We start from the raw sequence: 21539 nt of genomic DNA on the forward strand, positions 1-21539 counted from the left end.
TACACAAGCTTTTTAACAGACATCATCCTTTTACATGAAATTTGCAAGAGAAAATGTGAAAAAGTTGGTATTTCAAAAGCGTTTCTTTATTATTAGGAGTATTTTGCTTGTTTGTGCTATAACTTCATGTTACTTTTTTAACAAAGGCAGTACAATTTATAAAGTCTCAGTTTAGGTACAGCTTTAAACATTCAGCTTCTTATCTTTAGAAGTTTTCTCAAAAGAGTGTGTATTCCTCAGAGAAAAAAATATAAAGAAAATTAAGCAAAATGTTTTTCAATCAATAATTAACATACTAAAGAATAATTAAATGTTTACATTGGATGCTTCTTTTTTTTTTTCTTCCTAATAAAGAGGAGGGAAAAAAAGGGGCTTTTTTGAAGGAGCGATGAATATTTACACAGTTTTTAACAAAAGCAACAGCATTGCTAACAAAGGTTCACCTTACAAATTGTCTCCACAAAGGATCATGCAAGTTTGGTAAGGAACTTGGAGCATTCACTTCACCTACGGCTTTCTCAGTTTAAAGCCTGTTACTTGTTGGTATGATTGCTTATGTTCCAGTATAAATGCTCTGCAGCACCACAACTACCCTCTCCCTCTCTTTAGCACTGAACTTAGGGGTTGGAAAAAGAGGAACAGAAAATACTGGGAAGAAACTCTGCTTAGTCTTCAAAATTAAGAATATTAGGAATGTTATGGAAACCGGAAGACTCCTCTGGGAGGTGAGTCATAATTAAATTTTCATGCTTGAATAAAGAAATATGATATCAAATATTTAGCAAAAAAAACTTTAAAATATCTAGCAGTCCATGTAGTTAGCAAAAAACCCAAAGAAAACAAACAAAAAACCCTAAACCAAAATAAAAACAAAACAAAATGAACAAAAATGTAAAATAATCTACCAGAAATCTTCTCCATTCTCAATGAGAGTAGTCTGATATTTTACATTGATGGGTTCTTCAGTGAATAAAACATAGTCCCAGCTTGTTTAAGTTCCATCTGGATTTTATATATTAGAATATATCTAGAATTTCTGAACTGAAAAAAAAATCTTTTTATAAACAGAATTAACTTATAGGCATAAAACCTGCTACATGCAGAGGAAGTCTTCAGACATCAGAACAAACGTTTTAAACTACACATAGTAGACACAGTACCTTCTTAGTAATTTCTAAGACATCAGTTTAGAGATACATGGCTTCTGATTCACCAGGAAATTCACAAAAAAAGAGCCATTATAAGTGTTTTCTTTAGACAAAAGGAGCATCCAGCTTATCCCATCCTCTCTTTTGAGTGAAAGCGGGCAAGCAAGAAGAAAGAGAAAACATGTTAGCAGAAATATCCAAGGTACGATTCAGTTCAATACATGAACGTTTGTTTTGGAGAAGTTCAGTGTAACTAAGTATCCATTCTACCCAAGCAAAGACGATTTGGAAAGGTGTTTTCTTTTTATTTCCAGGAAAACCTTGCAAAAGATGCTAGGTTCACGAAAATAATATGCCAAAGTAAAACTGCTGTTCTTGCATTTATCCTGTGTTTTTAATATTGCATATTCTTCCAACACTTGGCTATAGCTGCACTGCCAGCTAGCTGTTTAGCAAATAAGAAACGTTCAACAGAAGGTACGGTAGCAAGAACAATAACATTAACAATAAAATTTCTTTGTATTCACAGGTACAAACTTATAGTACAATTAACACCTTCTCAAGACAGCAAGCTATTCCCTATTTTGTTGGGACTTAATGTCAAAAATTGCAGTCAACAAAAAGCATCATTAAACCCTAGGCCCTACTTTCACAGTCTCACAATGTTTATGTTCATGCTACACATATGCAGAAATACTAAAGTTAAGGTGAGGATCACTGCTGGTGACTGTGCACTGGAACAGATTGCCTAGAGAAATTGTAGAGTCTTCCCTCACTGGAGATACTCAAGAACCATCTGGACACAATCCTGTGCAATGTGCTATAGGATGACCCTGCTTGAACTGGGAGGTTGGAGCAGATGATCCCCTGTGGTCCCTCCCAACGTAACCCATTCTGTGATTCTGTGAATAGTAATGTGCCTTAAAAAAAAATTAACAGTTAATCCATCCTTTTAGCAGTACAGGATTTTAAAAATTGTTGCTGTCCTGAAATAAGCCTTCACTATGGTTTTCCAGTCTTATCCAGAAGAGGAAAGGGAAACAATAGGGGAAACAAAAGACAAAGGAAGATGAAGTTATTGTCCACTTTTGATCACAATTTTCAAGGTTTGTTCCATATGAATTTGTGGGAAAAACTTCCAGAATAGGTAACAGGAAAAGTATCATCAAAATTAATTTACAGTGTGGAATTCTCATGGCAATTAGTAAGATATCCCATATCTTTATTGAAAAAAGTTTTAGGAGAGTATTGTTACTTAGACTGTAAGAAAACTACTATCCACCATCCCCAAAACCCAACCCTTTAAATCTGGAAAATGTGGGAACCCACAATTAAACTCCAACATGAAACACAAATTGTGAGACTACAGAAATGCAGTTAAGGTTGGTCAGATAATAATCTCCTATGACTGCTCCCTCTTTTTTTTTTTTTTTGACAAATTTTGGAAGCAGCATTGTACACACATAGTTTTCTCTGAAGAGTGAAAGCCAACTAAAAAAATAAAGAACTTAAACTTTTAAATGTAACCAACCATTACTATGGTAACTTTAGCTTTTACCCCGTGAATAACAGTTTCAACAGCTAAGACTTGAGGTTGGCTTGTACTAAGATTTCAGATATTCAATAGAATTTTGAAAACTGGCTTACGTGTTGCTTAAATGTGTTCCTTTCTCTGGTTTATTTATAAAATTTGCAGCAGTCTCATTAACACTGATTTGTGATATAATCTAATGTGTATGTGTACTTAACTAATGAAGTTAAACAAATGAAAACAATTTACATTAGGCTGTCAATTTTAGAGGTCAGCACAAATACAATTATACCAATTTAAATCCGATATAAGGGATGTGTGGAAGTGTTTGCCCTATATAATTTTTGATTCAGGATCTGTCCCATTGCCAACATATGTATTTATCATACATATCTTTCTTTTTACAGACTCAGAAAACAAAATAGGAGTCTGTTTCTGTAGAGCCTGACCTAGTGCTAGAAGTTAAGAGCAAGCCATTAATGTAGGAAGTGTTCTTGCTTTTATTTTACTGCTGCAGTCACGTTATTGCCTGTTATTACCCAGTAGTAAGATTGTCTCTACTTTTTTTTTTAAAAACCAGAAGTTACTTTAGGGTTATTCAGGTGTTTTTCTACGCTCCACCAAATTCTCTATGCTCTGAAATCACTCCCCCAGGAAAGTGACCTTCTCAATAAGAAACTTGATCTTACAGGTATCAAATGACCTGAAAAGATCTTTCAGCAGTTTGGTCAGGATAACATTAATAACCCAGCCCACAGGGGAATACTATGTACCAAAGCCAATGTGAATTTGATGACTATGGACGCCAAGGAAACTGAAAAACCCTCAACATCGTTCACCAAACAGTAAATGAATGAATTCCAACTGATTATGTCTGCAAAACCATGAGCTGTCAGGTGGAAACTCTTCAACTTCCTAAAAAAGTTGCAATTCAGTATTTAGCACAACAAAAATACTGTCAGCATCTTCTCACCCTGGAATTGAAACTACTCAAATATGTAAGAGATTTGTTATAGTATGCCTTTTTATCATATCCAAACAAGCTACCACAGCAGCAACAAGTACAGTGCCATTAAAACATATCAAAGAATCTATATGCCAATACAAATATATAGGATATTGAACTGAAAAACAACTACGCACAGCACTTTGAACATTCTAAAGAACTTGAATGTCACACGTATTTCACAGCTCTGGAAAAAGGAATTTTGATTCACTGTAATCAGCACTTTTATTTGAAATTTAAGTCACACTTTCTAAATATATACTCATAAATCACCTCAAAGCCCTATGCATTTAGGAGTTACAATGCCCTATGCTTAGTTGTTCTAAGCTGATAAATGACTAATGGAATGCCAAGTCAGCAAGTCAGCCAAGATGAGCGATACGTTTCATAGTTAAGGCTGCCATATAAGCAATGTCTTGTACAAAAATTTCCTTCATAAAACTGCACATAGAACATACTAGTTTCTAAAAACAAGGCTATGTTGTACAAATAACCACTTATAATTAAGAAAACTATATGATACTGAAACACTGAGCTTTGAATTAAGGAATATCTTCAAGATCCTTCAAAGTCTCACATATCTTTTACTGTCTCAGCATGGATCAGAACACCCTTGTTTGATGTGAACGGGATTTTTTTTTTAACATTAATTGCCCTACATATATCAGCAGTGTAGGGTTGGTAGTCTTCAAAAAAAATCTGAAAGTGTCACAACCTATAGCATACTTTTTAGTAAGAATAAACTGAATACTGGAAAGTTACCACAGGGGGAAAAAAAAAAGAGTGTTTTTGCTCTATCCCCACCTTCTGGCTAGAAAAAGAATTTTTCTATTACAGCATCCATATTTCTGAATTTATTTTTCTTTTACTGTATGACTATAACCAGAAAATATTGACTATTTGTATTACAAAACCTAAGATTCTTTTTTTAGCAGTCCCTCACTTCTCCAGAAAAAAGCAAAATGGAACTCCACGGCACGAATGGCACGAATGTCCTCTCTAGCATCGTGTTGATTTTCTGACTCAAAACAGCAGACGTATTTACATTCAAATAGAACAGTGATTACTTGGGTTCCCAACCAACTAAAGTTAACAAGTTCATTTATTCTGTTGACACCATTAGGAGTCAAAATGGCTAAATCTCTCCACAGATCTAACCTTCCCTGACATACTGTTCTTAATGCTTACACTTTTTAAAATAGCTTTAAACCTAATAATCAGGTGATTTATACCACTCATAAAATATTAAGCTTACTTGCTCTACAAATTAATACAATAGTATGCATGAATGTAATTTTAAAGATTTCACAACTATCTTCTCTGCTTGCTTATCTTGCAAGCAAAATGATGCAAGCACAAGAGCTGGAATAGTGTATACTCCTCAGCAGAAGACTTACTCAAGTGGGCAAACAGCAGATCTCCTTTCATCAGTCACTCCATAAGTGAGATCAAACAAATATAGCAGCAGCACCACTCTCTTTCCTCATAGTCACCCGCTGATCAACAAACATTTTTCCTTCTTTTTTGCATTAATCAGTTATGATACCACCCTGGCCCAAGGACTAACATCAGCTACGTGAAAAGCTGAAAACCAAGACAAGGGCCATCAGAAGTACTTTGGCCAAATTCTTCTATTTTTTCATTTTCACTTTTCACCCTTTCATTGATGGGCATAGTAAAAGGGCGGGGTAGGATGAAAAACAGAACATTGGGAAACCTGCAAAGAGAAGAATATGGAAAAACTGGATGTCTTAAAGCCACTTTAATTTTTTAGGTCCTGCTTTCTAAGGAAATAAGGAGTCATAACTGTATTGTTAGAGAGCATGTCTTTCCCAAAATCTCTGGAATCTTATCTTTAAAACCAGAGGAAATTCAATAGTGAATCAATTGTCTCAGAACTCTAAATTTCTCAAGGTTTCATGAAAACAGTTGAATAGGAGAGACACCTTATAAATGCATCAGCATGACTCTTCCCTCAGTAATCCTTGCCTTTTTCCTCCTAACAGCAGAATCAACACAGGAATTCAAATAAAAGAACATAACTTCATTAAGCTTTCTAGTACAGATCTGGTTTAAAAGAATACTTTATAGAACTATGTGTTTGATGCTCTGTCATTAAATAGAGATTTGATAACAGAAATAGATTATTACTATAGCCTCCAAATTTGTATTAATTGGAAGTGTTCATGGGTATTTAGACAATACTGCTGTACGGAGTTTTGATTTTAAAAATCCAGTAAGCAGTACTGTATACAGGAGAGACCCATGTATATATGTGAAAGAGTACAGAAGAGCTGCCAAATACTAATATAATTAACTTTATGGTGAACATTCAAGAAGATACTAGAAAAACATAATAGCATTTTATATTTCTGAATGCTTAAGCACACTACATTGACCAGATTAATTTCCAGTAAGTACTTATTTAAAGAGAGAAGTCTGAATACCTGCCAAGCTATCCAGGTCTTCTTAATACCTGCCTTCTTCAGCTATTACAAAACAGTGACAATGGACTGTCAAAAGTCTCTCTCCTACTAAAAAAGGGCACTTCTTAACCATGAATACAGGCCAAAACCACTGTATAAAATATTTTAAAAGTACTCTGGTTGGTTTTAACCCTTCATTGCCTCCCTTACCCAGTGGTAGCTGATCACCAATCTACTACACAGGAATAAGAATATCCCACACTATGCTCAGAGTGGATCTTGTTCCTAGGAAAATCAAGACTATAATAAAACATTTCAGGGAAAATTAGGAGAAAACATTTCTAACACAAGAAGATCTAGTGTTGCAATAAAATTGTTAAATCACAGACAGTAATTACAAAGAAAAATATAAATACTTAGATCTTCCTTATTCCTGAGAATGTACTTGAGATTATTAAATCCTCTACATGTGTAGGTTCTCAGCCTTCTTTGTGGATTCCAAGGGAGTAAGAGAAGAAAAGGCAGAATAATCTTGTCAACCCTTAAAAGAAGCTCACTGAACTAAGCTCTCTGAGTTAAGTGGAAGAGTAATCCTTCATTTCTGCATACTGGAAAAGAATGACTTGTCAAAGGCTGCACAGGATTTTAAAAAGCACGTGGACATGACATGAAATTAAAAGTACTGGCATTGCTACAGTTTTCTTAGACTACTAAAATATTTCTAAAATGCAATTCTTTTTTGCTGAGTTTCTAGAATATATTCAGTAAGATGTTAAACAAAATTAGACTACTACATAACACTTTCAAAGATCCTTTATTTTAAGAATAGTTCATTGTGCATATGAAGGATCGGCTACCACATATTCCACAAAACTGTATTATCAGCTCAAACTGTGAGATTCAACTACAATTTTATTAAAACATCCCTTAAGCAAAGTGTTCAGTAAATGGTTACAAGTATCATATCAGGAATAGAATATGATCTTAATTTAAGAAGACATATTTATATAATGTACATTTCCAGACCTATGACAAGTTAGGATGACACTCAAAAGGGGGGAGGAAATAGCTGGGCATTCATGACAATTTATCTTTGTTATTTTTACAAGATCTAACTTAAAAAACAACAGCTGTGCCAGATCTTTTCTTCTCCACAATCTGTGCATCTGTCCACACCAACTGAATTACAGACCACCAAGTTGTCTCATACACCACAGCAAACAACAGCCCACCTTAACAGTTCAGAGCATGATTTAAAATACCAAATATGTATTCTTTCCCCAGAACACAGAAGTTTTAACCTACTTTTCAAAGTAATTTTAAAAATATTAAGACATTAATTAATAAGTTGAAGGCAAGATATTTAATATACTTGCTTCTACAGTGATTATTTTGAAAGCCAAGATTTTATTTAACTAGTAAATCTGCTTTGAACTGCACAATCTATAACAGATTTTGTGAAATCTGCATTTTTTTTATTACTGTTCTCCTTTAGAAGTTTCACACTTCTAATAATAGATGCCACATTGTACCTGAAGAGTATGTACGGTACAGGCATTCCTCCATCATTATGAAAGAAATAAAGTACATCAAAAGTCTTAAATGACAAGTGACATTCTCTTTAAAATTATGTGTGAAGTGTATGAAAATAGACATTGTAAGATTTTTTTATTTTTTTTTTAAAGAAAGAGCAAGATACTCAGAGTCAGGAGATAGACGTCAATAAAACTGCATACTTCCACAAGTGCTAAAGCTGGCTCACAGTGTCTCAAGTTAGTAAGACAAGATGGAAAAACATGCTTTAAAATTCCAGTGGTCTGTTTTCTAGCCTCTGCTTTTCTTTAAAATAACCTGCAAAAAGAAAAAAAAAGTATATTTATCACCGCTTTTATCACTACAATTCAGGTCCAAAATGCTAGGCTACTCAGACCAAAGGTTCACCTAGCCAATTTGTTTCCAAGACTTGAGTCACCAAGGTGGAAATTCTAGGGAAAACATTAGAAATAAAGCAAAAGCATACTGAAAGATTTTATATCAGAGATTTTTTTTTAAGCAGGAATATTCATAAGTAAAAATTCTGTAAAATAAAAGACTTATTTTAAAAATTAATGCTGAGAAATGGTAATAGTGCTCTCAAGTCCTCAGTAGATTCCTTGAAGTTCTTACCCTGTTAGGCCTAGACAAAAAGAAAAATTAAGGTTTGCCACCGTACAGCTACTATGCTCAATTTGTGTTTGCAATGCCTTATTTCTTTCTATATCAAGAGCACACAGACCTTTGGAAGGACATTTTTTGGTTTGGAGTTTAAATTGAAAAATGAACTTCAAAGCCCAAGTGGGACTGTTTAAGTGTTAACATTATTAAAATACAGGCAGTTTTTCCTTTCTTTTCATCTTAAAAAAATAAATGGAACACAAAAATGTTCAAATAATGTTAAGATTGCAGTTAAAAAGAAATTACAAATGCATAAGATTCCAACTGTAACATTCACTTGGCTACCCTACATATCCTGTATATATTTTTGTTACTATAGTAATAGAAAGTATCAAACTAAACCTTTCACCAGAGATAAAAAAAATACTGAAAACAAACAGAAGCCACAGGACCAAAATATCAGATAACATCGAGTTTTGTTCTTCCAATTTGCCCAGCAGGAGTAAGTGGTTAAATAGTTAACAAATTAAAGAGACCAAGTTCCTTCATGACACCAAGGTAAATAGACTTGAAAGAGACACAAGACATATCCTAGCGAGTGAAATGCACTACAGAGTACAAAGGGATTTCAGTCATACCTTGACACTAATTCTTTCTAGACAGAGAAAGCTGCTTAACACCTTCCTTTTTCCCTTCTTTTGCACGTATACAAAATTCACCATCCTTCACAGATATTCATACAGCAATTTTTGTTATGCTAAATTACCCATATAGCAATCCACAGTTTAATCCTCCCTTCGTTCTTCCCTTGCCAAACACAACATCGCACAAAGTATCTGCTTGTTCAAGTAGTATCCACACAGTGCTGCAAGAATCCACTACAAATTTATTCCAGACTAAGTAGGTAAGAACTGAAGGTGCAAAAAAATATGCAAACCTCTCTGAACTATTTCTCACTTGTTCCATAAAGCTTCACTTATATAACTGAAGTTAAGACAGCACGCTTCCTTGATGTAGTATCATCTGAAATAAGGATCCTCAACTTTGGAGAGGCTTTCAACCCATGAATGCTTGCTGGTAGACCACTTTGTAGAGTTATCTATACATAGAAACTATGAGTTTAAACATGGAATAATAATAATAATAAAAAAACCAGGTTATACTTAATAGGGCAAGGAAAGATAATTTGCTGTCTGGGTAACAGTGAATTATGCCAGTGATGGACTAAAGAATATTAAGTTTCTATACATTTTGAATTATAAATAAAATATCAACTTTAACATAGAAAATATTTGTATATGCTGTCATAATACATTTTACATTATGCAAAAAAGAAAAGTTTTAAAAGTCCTTTAATACCTTTCCGGCAGATATGGTGTGCTCGGGCTTAATTATTTTACTTTTGTTCTCAAAAGCATTTGTCCTGGCTTCTTCTGCTAGCCGATGGAGAAACAGTAAGAAGTTCAAATGCACCTTTAAAATAGGGAAGAAAAGAACAAAAAAAACCAAGAATGATTCAAACTTGATTACGCATAGTTTGTTTTTTTAGAGGTTCATTGTTTGGGACAAAGGATTTGCATATTAGACTGTTTCCAAATTTCTGAAAGGTGTTCTCAGAAAAGCAATATATCACTCAGTTCAAGCCTTAGTAAGTTTCCAAGACATCCTTTACTGCAAGACTCTTATAGTTTAAGTTTAGCATACTTAAATTGTAAAAATGCTTTAGAAATGATCAAACGACAACTGATCTAACAGGAACCAAGTCTGATTTTTATTAGCAATTTTTAATAATAATAAAATGTAGACATAAATATCAGAGAATCAAGAGCCTTTTTGCTTACTAGTAAATATAGTCAGCTTTCACTGACTACAACAGCCAGACTCTTATGAACAACAAATTCATCCCTGCTCTGTCGCCAAATGGACCACAGATGAGATCAAGGACTTCTGCCTCTTTCCAGTGCAAAGAGACATTGACATTAATTTCTCCAGAACAAGAAATTCTCCCGTGTCGGAAGGTTCCATCCATTTTTTCCCAGCTCATCACTTACTTAGCCTTTTTATATTAGAAGAACTGGTAGGGCAGAATTCCATTCAATACGGAATTCTGTTCTGCTAATACAGAAGCTGCAAAAAATTTCAGCAGGCAAAGAAGGAACTGCTCCAACTTGGACTAAAACGACCAGTCAATAGCACCTCTGTGTAATCAGGGACCTATAATACAAACCTCTAACATGATACAAATATTATGCGAACTATTTTAATAGTCCCACCTGAAAAATTGATAATTGCACCTTCTGCAAATTTAACTTTCAAACAGTATTACCTTTGCTATGTAAAGTGTACAAAAATACTTTCACAATAAAAAGCTCAGAAAAATATTATTAAAATATATGAAAATTTTATTTACATGAATTAGGCAATGTATTTACTCTGCTGCACCTGACCTGTAAAGCCTAGAAAAATATAACATGCATATAACATGGAAAGTTACAGATAAAGTGGGTTTGCAACAAAAAAGAATTTGCAGCAATAAGAATCTGCTAGAGGACAGGCTCTTGTCATATGAACAGCATTCACAGGACAAGCTATTTGGGATTTTTTTATATCCTGAACTAAATGAAGCCAGTATGCAATAGATAAATTTACGTAATATTTGATATAATTTGGAAGCATCAGATACACAAAAAGCAGATGTTCTTGCAGATTTACTTTGCAAAATATCAAAGCTGCTTTTTAACTAGTAACTCACATAGACATTATCTCTGACAGTGGCACTAAAATAATGTTCAACATTAGAACTCTCACTGTTAAACTTATCAATGTGACGGTTAGATTTCTGGAAATAACCTGGGGGAGAAGAGGGAAGTGGAACAAAAGCTTCCATACTTGCAAGTCCTTTTGCTGAGATACCTAAAGGCAAAAGTGTTAATTCTAAAATTAACTGCCTTTCTAAACTGCATCTTGTCAGAATCGCTCTACTTTTATTTTCCTATTTTCAAAGTAAATTGCTGCATATGGAGAAGCTTCCTCTGAACTCGAATAGATTTAAACAATAGTCACAACATATTCCCAACAGAGCACATAGGTTAATAAATATTCCAGGTTATTCAAAGCACTTGAGAAAAGCTAATGAAAGGCAGAATGACTAAATACTGTGAATAGGACAGTTACTGACAAGTAGCTAAGTGATACCATATTTGTTCAAAGACATTGCTTTATTACATATGAAATTATTGTCCCTGTGCATATAAATTAAAAACTGTTTTGAATTAACTACTCGTGCAAATCACCTTACAAAACAGAATGCTTGCTTCACAGAAAAGAAAGGTTGCAAAGTTTTAATAACTTTGTAAAAAACTCACGACACTGTTTGCACAGCAACTTCCACACACCTGCTCAACAGAACTAATGAATAGCAGGGAAAAGCTCTATAATTTTATTTTGCTGCCTTAACTTCAAAACAATTCTTTAGACGAATATTTTGCCTTAAACGTACACTTATTAATCATTCTGTGGTGATAACAAAGAAAAAAGAGGCCATTCAGTGCAATACTTTAAGCTTTTCCTGCAATGAAAATACACACATGCCCTTCTAGCATAAAACAAGCAGCTGAGATCCTGCTTTTCTCCTATAATTTCAAGCTAGAACAAAGTTTGTATATTTTCTTCTCGGACTATTGGAGGAATATCTGAACTTCAGTAGTAAAATCTTTACCTCTTATTTTCAAAAAGAGCCTTGAAAAAAACTGAAACACTCTTCATATTTCTTCACCCAAAGATATTATCATACCCCTTCAAAAGAAAAACAAAACCAAACAGCTTCCTGAGAAAGGCTGATGAAATTTGATACCTACATTGTGCAAAGAGAAAGATGTTAACGCTTAGGAAACAGATTCTGACAAAGCTTCACATTTTGAAAGTAGACTTGATCAAAAAAATCTGAAAAGTGAAGAAGAAACCCCATTCAAGTATTTAACAAAATTATCTGAATTCTTACATCTTTCAAACTTGTTAGTTACGATCACATACGAAGATATTGTTTTAGTCGACTAAAAACAATCACTGAAGGTCCAGCAAAAAAACCAATCTGATTATCTCCTAAGCCAGGTGGGCAGACCATCTCACTGAACTGGACAAGTACTGCAGTAGATTCAAACATAAAGCACGGATCATTCAGGAAGATAAACCAGAAACTGAACTAGCCAATTCTCATTCTTCCCTGGAGAAGACATGAGTTGTCCGCTCAAAATGTAGATGGTTCCATCTTGTTAAGACAGTTACTATAGAAATGTCTGAAGTATGCAATCTAATCACTGTTACGGTGTTTGCAGAGAATAAGAGACACTAGAAAACATATTCTCAAAACTTGTTACTTGTCTAACTACTAAGTACAGAATAAACTCCTCCATACTTTTTTTTTAAGGCAAAATTCCAGCTGTGTTGATTATTTGTCCATAGAAATAAAGAGCTAAAGAGCTGCTAGTCATGTGCCTAGCTGAAGAACATTATGGACAACAACCACACCTGGACATTCCTATTTAAAGGTAGAAAATACAAAAGCCAAGCCTTGTAACATTAAAGGCCATTTAATTTGACAACACCAGAAGAGATAATCTAAGTTTCCATTACAGTATTAAAATTTATTCTGATATTCCTCCTTTGTGTGGGAATGAACGTTTGATTAGCCATATTTTAAGCTAGATCTGATTGTTGTTGTTCATAAGTTTCAGTCAATTCAATTCACTGATTGCCTTTGCAGCACACAGAACACTAGTGACAGGACCAAAAAGAAATGGGAACCAAAGGCCAAGATTTGGAGGGACGTCCCACTTACCTCTTTTCAGACAGCTACACTAATTTGAAGCCAAATTTTCATTACCCTGGAAACACAGACCAATTGTCACCAATGACTACAAAAAATGTATTAGTGATTGTGTAAGTTTGATTAATTGACTACTTCGTTCCACTGAATAAGCTTTCATTGCGTCTGAGCATGAGTAGCAAGGGGTCAGATCCTTAGTCCATGAAAAACTCCAGAGATAACAAAAACAATAGGAAGAAATCATGTTTTTGTTAGCTCAATTACAGAAATATTTACTGTTTACATTCAAGTCTAAATACTCTCATGCAATTACTATATTAATTCATATTAATCTCATATTATTTATTTTAATTTTGTATGTTTACATTTAGCTTCATATATCCAAATACCAACCTTCAAGATGCTGCAAGACACAACTTTCATACACGTATGAAACATGGACTTACAATTCAAGTCAGGGACCATACTAGTACAGAGTATGCATTAACACTTTGATGCTCTGAGAATCACGTGCATTTGTAAACAAGAAGGCAATACAGTCAAGCAAGTTAAGCCTATTAAGTCACTTCAAAGAATGTCCTTTTTATGCACAATTTTTTTTTCAGTATAGCAGCTACCACAAACTCTCTTGTGGTCAGGTATCCTTGCTGTAATCAAATAACTCCTTGGTGAGACAAACCCTACCTGTGTCACAAATCCCTCAGTGCAGATCAGAAGTGATGCAGGTGTGTTGGCCTCAGTTTTTGGAAAGTTGTTTGATATGGCTCTACACCTTTTTGGCAGGCATTTTTAAACCATGAACGGGATCCCCACACCTTATTAGATTAGCAACAAGACTTATCATTCCTTAGTTTTGGACAGAGATTACTTAGATGGCTTTCAAAAAATATATGATCATTCAAGATGCCTGAACAGCTTAGCAACTCATTGATCACAATTGACCACTTGCACACCCAAATTGATCTACATTAACAACAAACATCTGCGTGTTACAGCCACGTAAGCCAAATTCATATTTCTCGGTCCGTCTACACCAAACTCTTTGAAAAGCAGTGCATACGTGAAGTGACACAATAATTACGCATCAGCCCGTCCCTGAATCCCCAAACTCCCTGTCAAAGCCCTACAATACAGCACCCACCAGCAAAGAAGACAGCAGCAATCCCTACTTATCCGTATGTTACTAGGCAAACCAACAGTCCGTCTCCCCACAAACTTTGCCTCCCCTCTGCTCGTAGGTCACTGAAGAAACACCATCAGTAGGAACTTGGCATCCCGTCAACTCCCAAGTGCTCCAGTGCGCACCACCCAAAACATTTAGAGCGTAAGTGTCCCCACTTTAGGGATGGCTGCCCCGAGGCAACCAGCAGAGCCGCAGCACCGCAGCGGCCAAGAGCAGAACCGCCCCCGGGCTCCCCGGGGCAGCTCCGGCCTCGCCCCTTCCCCGCCCCTCTTTCTCTCCTCACCAGCAGGTCGGCGTTCGCCGCCAGGCGTAACTGCGGCTTGTGTTTCTTTATTATTTTCCGCAAAGTGCTGCGGGGCACCGTGCGCCTCATCTTCCTCTGCTCCTCTTCTTTTCCCTGCTCCTGTTCCTCCTCCTCCTCCCGCCGCCCTCGCTCTCTCCGCCGTTCGAATCCGCCGCCCTCGCGCAGGCGCGCGCGCCCGCCGTGACGCCACTTCCCAACGGCCGCGCGACGCGCCGGCACCGCCCCCGGCGCCCCGCCCCGCCCGAGGGAGGCGGTGGCGCCCCCGCCCTTCGCTGGGAAGCGGACAGGAGTTTCCGCCCGCTTATCCCGAGCGGCTTGGGAGCTGCGGGGAGAGCGGGGAGCTGGTGGAGTGATTTCTCACCTGTCTCAGCGGGCACTGCTAGCGCACGGCCACCTCCCGGGTGCGGCGGCTGCCGCGGTGGCGTACTGGGGGGTGAGGGGCACTCCACGAGGAGGTGCCCGAGGGACAGGCGGGTCCCTGCTGGACACCACCACAGTCATTTTCGCAAGCACGTGTGTCAAAGCGCTTCCCTTGTGAGCGAACCGAAATTTGACTTTAGTTCCCAAACCTCCACCCGGGCCCTTTTAATCCAAAGGGCAGAGAGGGGCCGCAGCAGTTCCCGACTGGCTTTTCCGAGCCCTCGGACGTGACCGCCACCACATGCAGAGGTTTCCTGAAACGGAGGGAACGTGGCACTGGCCAGAGGCACCGGCACGGTGCTGCCTAAACAAGCTTCAGGCCAAGACCTGTGTGGATTTTAACTTGGCAGTCGTCGCCCAAGTGTGATGTTTGCCACAGAAGCCAAGGGAGTTGTAACAATGCGCTTGTTCTTTCCTTCACTGTGTGACCCTGCCGGGAAATGTGACAGGACTGTAGGACCGGGAGCCTACAAGCTCCATAATCTTGCACTGAAATGAGCCTAGAGTGATAGTTATGTTCCACACATAATTCTGGACAAAATACTGCATTAGTACACGTGTGGCATTGACTTAATTGTACACAAAACCACACACTGGTTCTAAAGTTGCCCACCACTTAAACGTGTCATCCTTCCTCCAGCATCTGTCCCTACACTTCTGTTTTAGCTGACGGATGCTGCTGACTGAAATACAGGTTTCCCCGCAGAGGGGCCCCTGTAGCTTGGCATTCTCAGTGTATTTGGACTGTGTGTACTTAGTTGGAGAAGGGGTCAGGATTTCATACTGAGGTATGGGGTTTTTCAGCGTATTTATTAGTTTTTCGTTTTCTTTGGCCTATGGGATGCTTGCAGATTTAAATGTTGATAGGATATATATGAAGTCTTAATATATTCAAAAGTATCAGCACCCAGATATGAATCAGTTTTATTAAAGTATGTTCTTAAGTCTGTATGATTTGGTATTTTAGTTAATTTTACAATATGCACAAAATGTAGTCCAGATAGAAGTATATCTGACAGTGAGAGAGAATTTAAGATTTGCCAGTTCTTCATACTCTGTCAGATCTTTGAAAATTATGCTTTGTTCTTTCAGCTTTGACTGTCGCTTTCCATTAATCATCAGTAGCGATTTAGATCTTAAAATCGGGGTCTTAGCATTTTTTCTGTGAGGGAATAAGCACACTAACTCGTGTGGCTTTTTTTTACAGTTTAATAATAATCACAGTTAATGGTTCAGCAGCACTGCTAGAAGTAAACATTTGGGGTTTTTCAGCTAACTAAACGGCTCTGACTCAGGAACTACATAGGGTCAAATACTACAACGCTCATAATATACACATAGAAACTTGCATCGGAATCAACAATTATTCAGCATGTCAGCAGATTCAAATCTACAGCTGGGGTAAATCAGTAATTCCACTGGACCTTACTTGAGCTGAGAATTGGGCCTTAGAATCTCACACTGTTGGTGGGAAACTGATGTTGGAAAATGCTATGGGCATTTTACAAACTGTAAGAATTGCAAAAGGGCCTCTACTATAGGTCTAAAACTATTAAAATACATCACACAAATTTGAAACTGTGCAGTCACCTGCAGAGAATGACAGATACTGGAGACTCAAGACTGGTAACCTTTCGTCATGTGCTTGCTGTATAGACAAAGACTGAATAATAAAATCTACTATTAAGTGTAATACTGTGGATTCTGATAGTTTTATATTTCTAGTGGACTAGGGGTTTTTTGTTGTTGTTTTTAACCACAGAAAATAGTAAAGTCCTGACTCAATTCTACTTATATACCAGATTTTCTTTTTTCTTATATTTTGAAAAATTTATGGCAGTAGTTACTTCAAGCAATTGATAACAGAGGTCAAATGTAAATATAATAAATTACAGGGTCTGATCTACTGAACAGACATGAACTTTGGTATTTCAGATTTTTCCTTGAATTGTATTTTAGGCTATTTTTCAATAAATATTTCTATAAATATGATTTGTAATAGCTTAATTTTAATACAGGAATATTGTAGAAAAAGGAAAAAATATACTGCTGTACATCATGCATTGTAGTAAACAAAAATTATTTTATAAGTTAACTAAATAACTAAACAAAAAAATCACAACTGTTTCAATGACTTGATCTGTATTAGCACAAGGATTAATGATTATATTACAGTGTATCATAGAAAACTGCAATCTCTCTTTATATTTCTGATTTTGAACATGACAGTTTTCCTTTTCTGTCTCTCTGATAGAATCCATAATGTTCTGTTATAATGCTACTATGAAATATCATTTAAACAGCTAAAAGAATAATGCAAAATGTGCTTTAAATTAATTCTTCGAAAGGTGAAATCACTAATTTTTTCATGCTCATGCAGCTTTATAAGAAAGGCAGTTCTGTGCCTTACAGGCTACCTGTTCAAAAGCTGCAGGAGTTTTGCACCATTTTCTACAAGCAGTTACCTTGTTTCCAAATAGTGTTTCAAGAATTTAATATTTTTCTACTTTTTAACAATTGCAGTTTTTAAGCACACATTAGTTCATGTTTCATGGCTTCAGCTGCAGCACAATATCTTCCCAGTTTTCCAGCAATACTGAACTGTGTTTTAAAATTAAAGGCATCAGCTGGTACCAATGATTAGAGCTAGAAAAATTCAGCAATTAAAATGCTACCATCCAGGTCTGACTTCTTCAAGAAAACAATCTTTAAGGTTTGTTTAGTTTTCTTTTTAAGATAGGCAATTTCAGTGGCATTATTTTGCCACTGTTGCTTCCAGATTATGTGGGTTCCTTGAAAACACTTCCGTACATTTCAGTGGCTAAAAAGAGGCCAAGCCTGGGGCCATCACTGCTGAACCACAAACCAGTAAACATTTTGTTCTCCATTTCTGTAAGGAAAGAGATGAATTTAAAGACTAATTTTATCTACTCCTCTAGTACACTATAAGTCGAATCAAGGGTAATATTTGGAAATGAAATTGAAAAGCAGTGTTTCCTTTTTGCCCTGAATTTTTTATAAGCACATCCTGCCTTGTTAAATTTGCTCTCTCAGCCTGTACTTGTAGCTATTAGCTTAATTATTTTGGTTCTGGATTTTGACATTATCTTTTCAGACTCTTCATCAGCTCTTCATCAAATCATAAGACAATCTTCCCCAAAAAAATACTGAAGAATTCCATTTTAAGTGTGTGATATCTTGAATTTAATAAACACATTTTATAGATTCTTGCTAAGCCAGAGGTCCCTCAGTTTCTTCTTTAATCAGGTAGAGACTGTTAAATATTTTCTGATGCTAATCCAGTTTCAGTGGTTGATGAAAGACTTTGAAAGTTATCCTGGATAGGTCAAAGCCTAAAATCTTTTGAAGTTTTCTTTGGTGATGAAAAGATATCTCTAAAACAGAACATAACAATTCAGCAAAAGTAAACTCTTCTATAATGTAGTTGATAGGCTTGATCATAATGTTTGTGGTACACAGACTGACTCTCCTGTTACATCTGTATATTATTTCTATTGGATAATTCAGGTGTGGTTGAATTCTTTTGTAGAGAAACAGGGAAAGAGATAATACAAAGGAGCAAACTGTATGTTTTCCTCTCCTTTGTGAAACTTAAGCAAACCTCTTCCTTGAAAAAGAATGTGGAAATGGCAATTTTAACAAGAAACTATTGCCCTATGGCTGTTACTATTAATGTAATGGCAATAATTTAATTGCAGTAGTAAATATTAGAAGCTCAAAAATGTATTTAGCATTTTATCTTTATTAAGAAGTAGAGAAGTCTCTAAAATTAAATATTTTAATTACCTGGTTTTTTTTTTTAATTTAGTCCTATTTTTATCTGTTTTCAGGCCCAGTGTTTAACAGTAAAAAACCAGAAAGGCAAAACATCATAAATTACATTTGAAATTCGGACTATTTGCTGATTTTAGGGCTTCAATTTAAGCTTCAGTTTCATTTTTCAGCACATTCTGTTTATCAGCTCTCTGTATATCAGTCTCTGAAGAACCTGTCTAAAGTCAGTTGACTTTCACAGGCCAGACACTGCCTGTTGTGATTGCTTTGATTGCATTCATAAAATGAATGTCATTCATACTTCCTCATTGGTTTCCTTCAGCTCTGAAACATGAAATGGTATTCTACAGAATGGCCTTCTTAGCTATACAAGTTTCCACCAGTTTTCTGGCTGTTGCTGCAGAGGAAAGTGGGTGATCACAGTTTGAGACATCCACATCTGAAGCAAAAAATTAATCTCTTGCTGGTGTTTCTGATTGCTAGTAATCCTTAGCTCTCCTAAAGCAGAGGAGGAAGTGCTCATAATGCCACTGTAAATGAAAAATGCCCACTTCTTTTCTGATACAGCCTGAATACTCTGTGAATGTACTAAAAAAAGGGGCATACATGCATATTTGTTAACATTGAAGCCTATTAGACTACTGATCACATGATCAGACCAAGAAAAGATAAATACAGTTAATTATATTTTTTAAATTAATAAATAGTAGGTGATAACCAGTGGGGTGCCTGCCTGCCAGCTGTTTTGTCTCAGTGCCCCTGATGATGGATTTCACCAAACTAAATACAAAGAAAACCAACAAAGTAACAGACAGGTTAGGTTTCAGATTAGGTGAATTGATCACTGATTACTTAAATCACACTTCTTGTGACATAAGCCAAGCCATAACATTACTGCATGTGTGAACATGATAGAAAAAAGAATGGCCACTGAAGTGAACCACAAATTTAAAGACTGGCTTCCGAGTGCATGGAATACATCTATACTACAGTAAGAGTTGCAATTAGTGCACAAAGTTGGCATGTATTCTGCAGTCAAAAAGACAGGAGGGGAAAATTAAGTAATTTTTATTTGTTTATTTTACTATTGTAACCAATGAGGAAGTTAAAAAAGAACATTTCAGATAAAATACAAATAATTCAAAATAGGCTGTAATCAGAATGTATTTTTTCAATGAAGATTTTAAAAAGTTATTTATTGACAGCCGAAAGGAATATAGTCACCTGAGAATAAGGTAATATAATTTCTGCCAAGCAGTCTACCACAATTGATTCCCCAGTGAATTCCCCACCTTCTTTAGTAAGCAGACATAAAATCATTTGTCTTCAAAACCATGTTAAGAAATTAATGATCTAGTACAAGCTATCAAGAGTTCAACTATATTTTTTTGTGGAAAAAAAGGTAATTGAAAATATTGGGTTTGTATTAGCAAAGAAAAAGCACTCTGGAGAATGACAGCATTACTCTTTAGTTTCCATCATTTGCATTTCATTTGAGTGCTTGCATTTCATTTGAGTGCACTGAAATCCTGCTGAATTTGACTCTACGTTATGCTTTCTGCAAATTTACAAACATCTTTTTTTAAAAAAAGCAATAATAAGCAAAATATAAACCCCTCAAAAACTATTCCAGATTGTATTGAGAATCAGTAGTTTTCTGAAGGTACCTAAATGAAAAGGATAATTTTTTTAAGTTGCTGCTGCTGTAGCATAGAGGAAGGAAAAGTACTTTTTCAGAGAATATGGTGAAGTACCGCAATTACTAAATCCTTTTCCTTTTGGCTAGTTAACTGCAAATTTTCTTCTCAGGAATGTAGTTTCAGGTTTGGGTTTTCTTTAAGTGTCTTGCTATATGTACAATGTATAGAAAAAAGCTGCAAACATTAATTATCCATTAAGCTAAAAATTCTTTCAATAGATTAGAATCATTTTGCCTTCTGGGGACGATAACATTTGCAGTTTCAAATGCAATTAAATGGAAGTGTTAGTTTACAGAGTGAAAGATAGTGTATATACTTCTTTGAATGTAAAACAATACCAATGAATACTGCTTAAATAAATGTAACTTTGACCACAGCTTTGTAAATAAACAACTGCTGATACAATCATTTTCTTTTCCTACAGACCAAACACACTGTCTTCAAACAGTGCTTGACACAAAGGAAAATAGCGAGGGTGTAATGCATCAGGTTAATAAAACTAAAACATAGCAGCTGTAGCTGTAGCCTTGTACAGAGGCAAGATGCTGCTCTCTGCTGTAAGAAACTGCATTGAAGCCTTAACACAAGAATAACCATATTGACTGTGGAGACGGGAAGCCATGTCGAGGTCTCTTCATCTGCCCCGAACTTGTATGTAAGTCTGTTGTTAAGAAGTAAGTAAATGTATGTGGGAGCAGCACAGCTACTAGAACTGGTTTAGTAAATGGAGGTGCAGTGCTGATTTTCTAGACGCATAAAGACTACCTACCTGAGCTTACATAGAGTAGCTTAACAACCACAAAGCTAAGAAAAGTATCTATTTTAAGCTGAAAGTCACATCTCTTGCATCAGCACAGATACAATTACAACAAAGCTAACACCATAAAAACACAGAGTGAATCATAACACAAATGCAAGATTTTTTTGGAGGAACATATAATGTGAACTGACACTTTGAAAATAGAAGGCAACTCTAAGGTCTCTCACCTTTATCCCAGGTATTGCAAATAGGCAGACTACTTAGCCTGAATATTGGCAAAGGTTAAA

General features: G+C 36.0%; 1 protein-coding gene across 1 annotated transcript; it reads right to left on the reverse strand.

The window, feature by feature from the left end:
• Positions 1–7762: 7762 nt before the first annotated feature.
• Positions 7763–14754, reverse strand: CENPW (centromere protein W). Its single transcript, XM_064649600.1, has 3 exons — positions 14557–14754; positions 9625–9738; positions 7763–7962 (listed from the first exon to the last, which is right to left on the reverse strand). The coding sequence occupies exons 1-3, from the start codon at positions 14644–14646 to the stop codon at positions 7936–7938; spliced, it is 231 nt and encodes a 76-aa protein (XP_064505670.1). The 5' UTR covers positions 14647–14754; the 3' UTR covers positions 7763–7935.
• Between the last annotated feature and the right edge of the window lie 6785 nt (positions 14755–21539).

The sequence above is a fragment of the Pseudopipra pipra genome, chromosome 3 (assembly GCF_036250125.1).
Source record: "Pseudopipra pipra isolate bDixPip1 chromosome 3, bDixPip1.hap1, whole genome shotgun sequence".
In the NCBI taxonomy this organism is placed as follows: domain Eukaryota; kingdom Metazoa; phylum Chordata; class Aves; order Passeriformes; family Pipridae; genus Pseudopipra; species Pseudopipra pipra.

Coding starts and splice junctions, on each gene's coding strand:
- CENPW (XM_064649600.1), bottom strand. CDS start 14,646: ATGAGGCGCACGGTGCCCCGCAGCACTTTGCGGAAAATAATAAAGAAA. Junction 9,739..14,556: donor CGGCGAACGCCGACCTGCTG/GTGAGGAGAGAA, acceptor CCTATTTTAAAG/GTGCATTTGAACTTCTTACT. Junction 7,963..9,624: donor ACACCATATCTGCCGGAAAG/GTATTAAAGGAC, acceptor TTCTTTTTGCAG/GTTATTTTAAAGAAAAGCAG.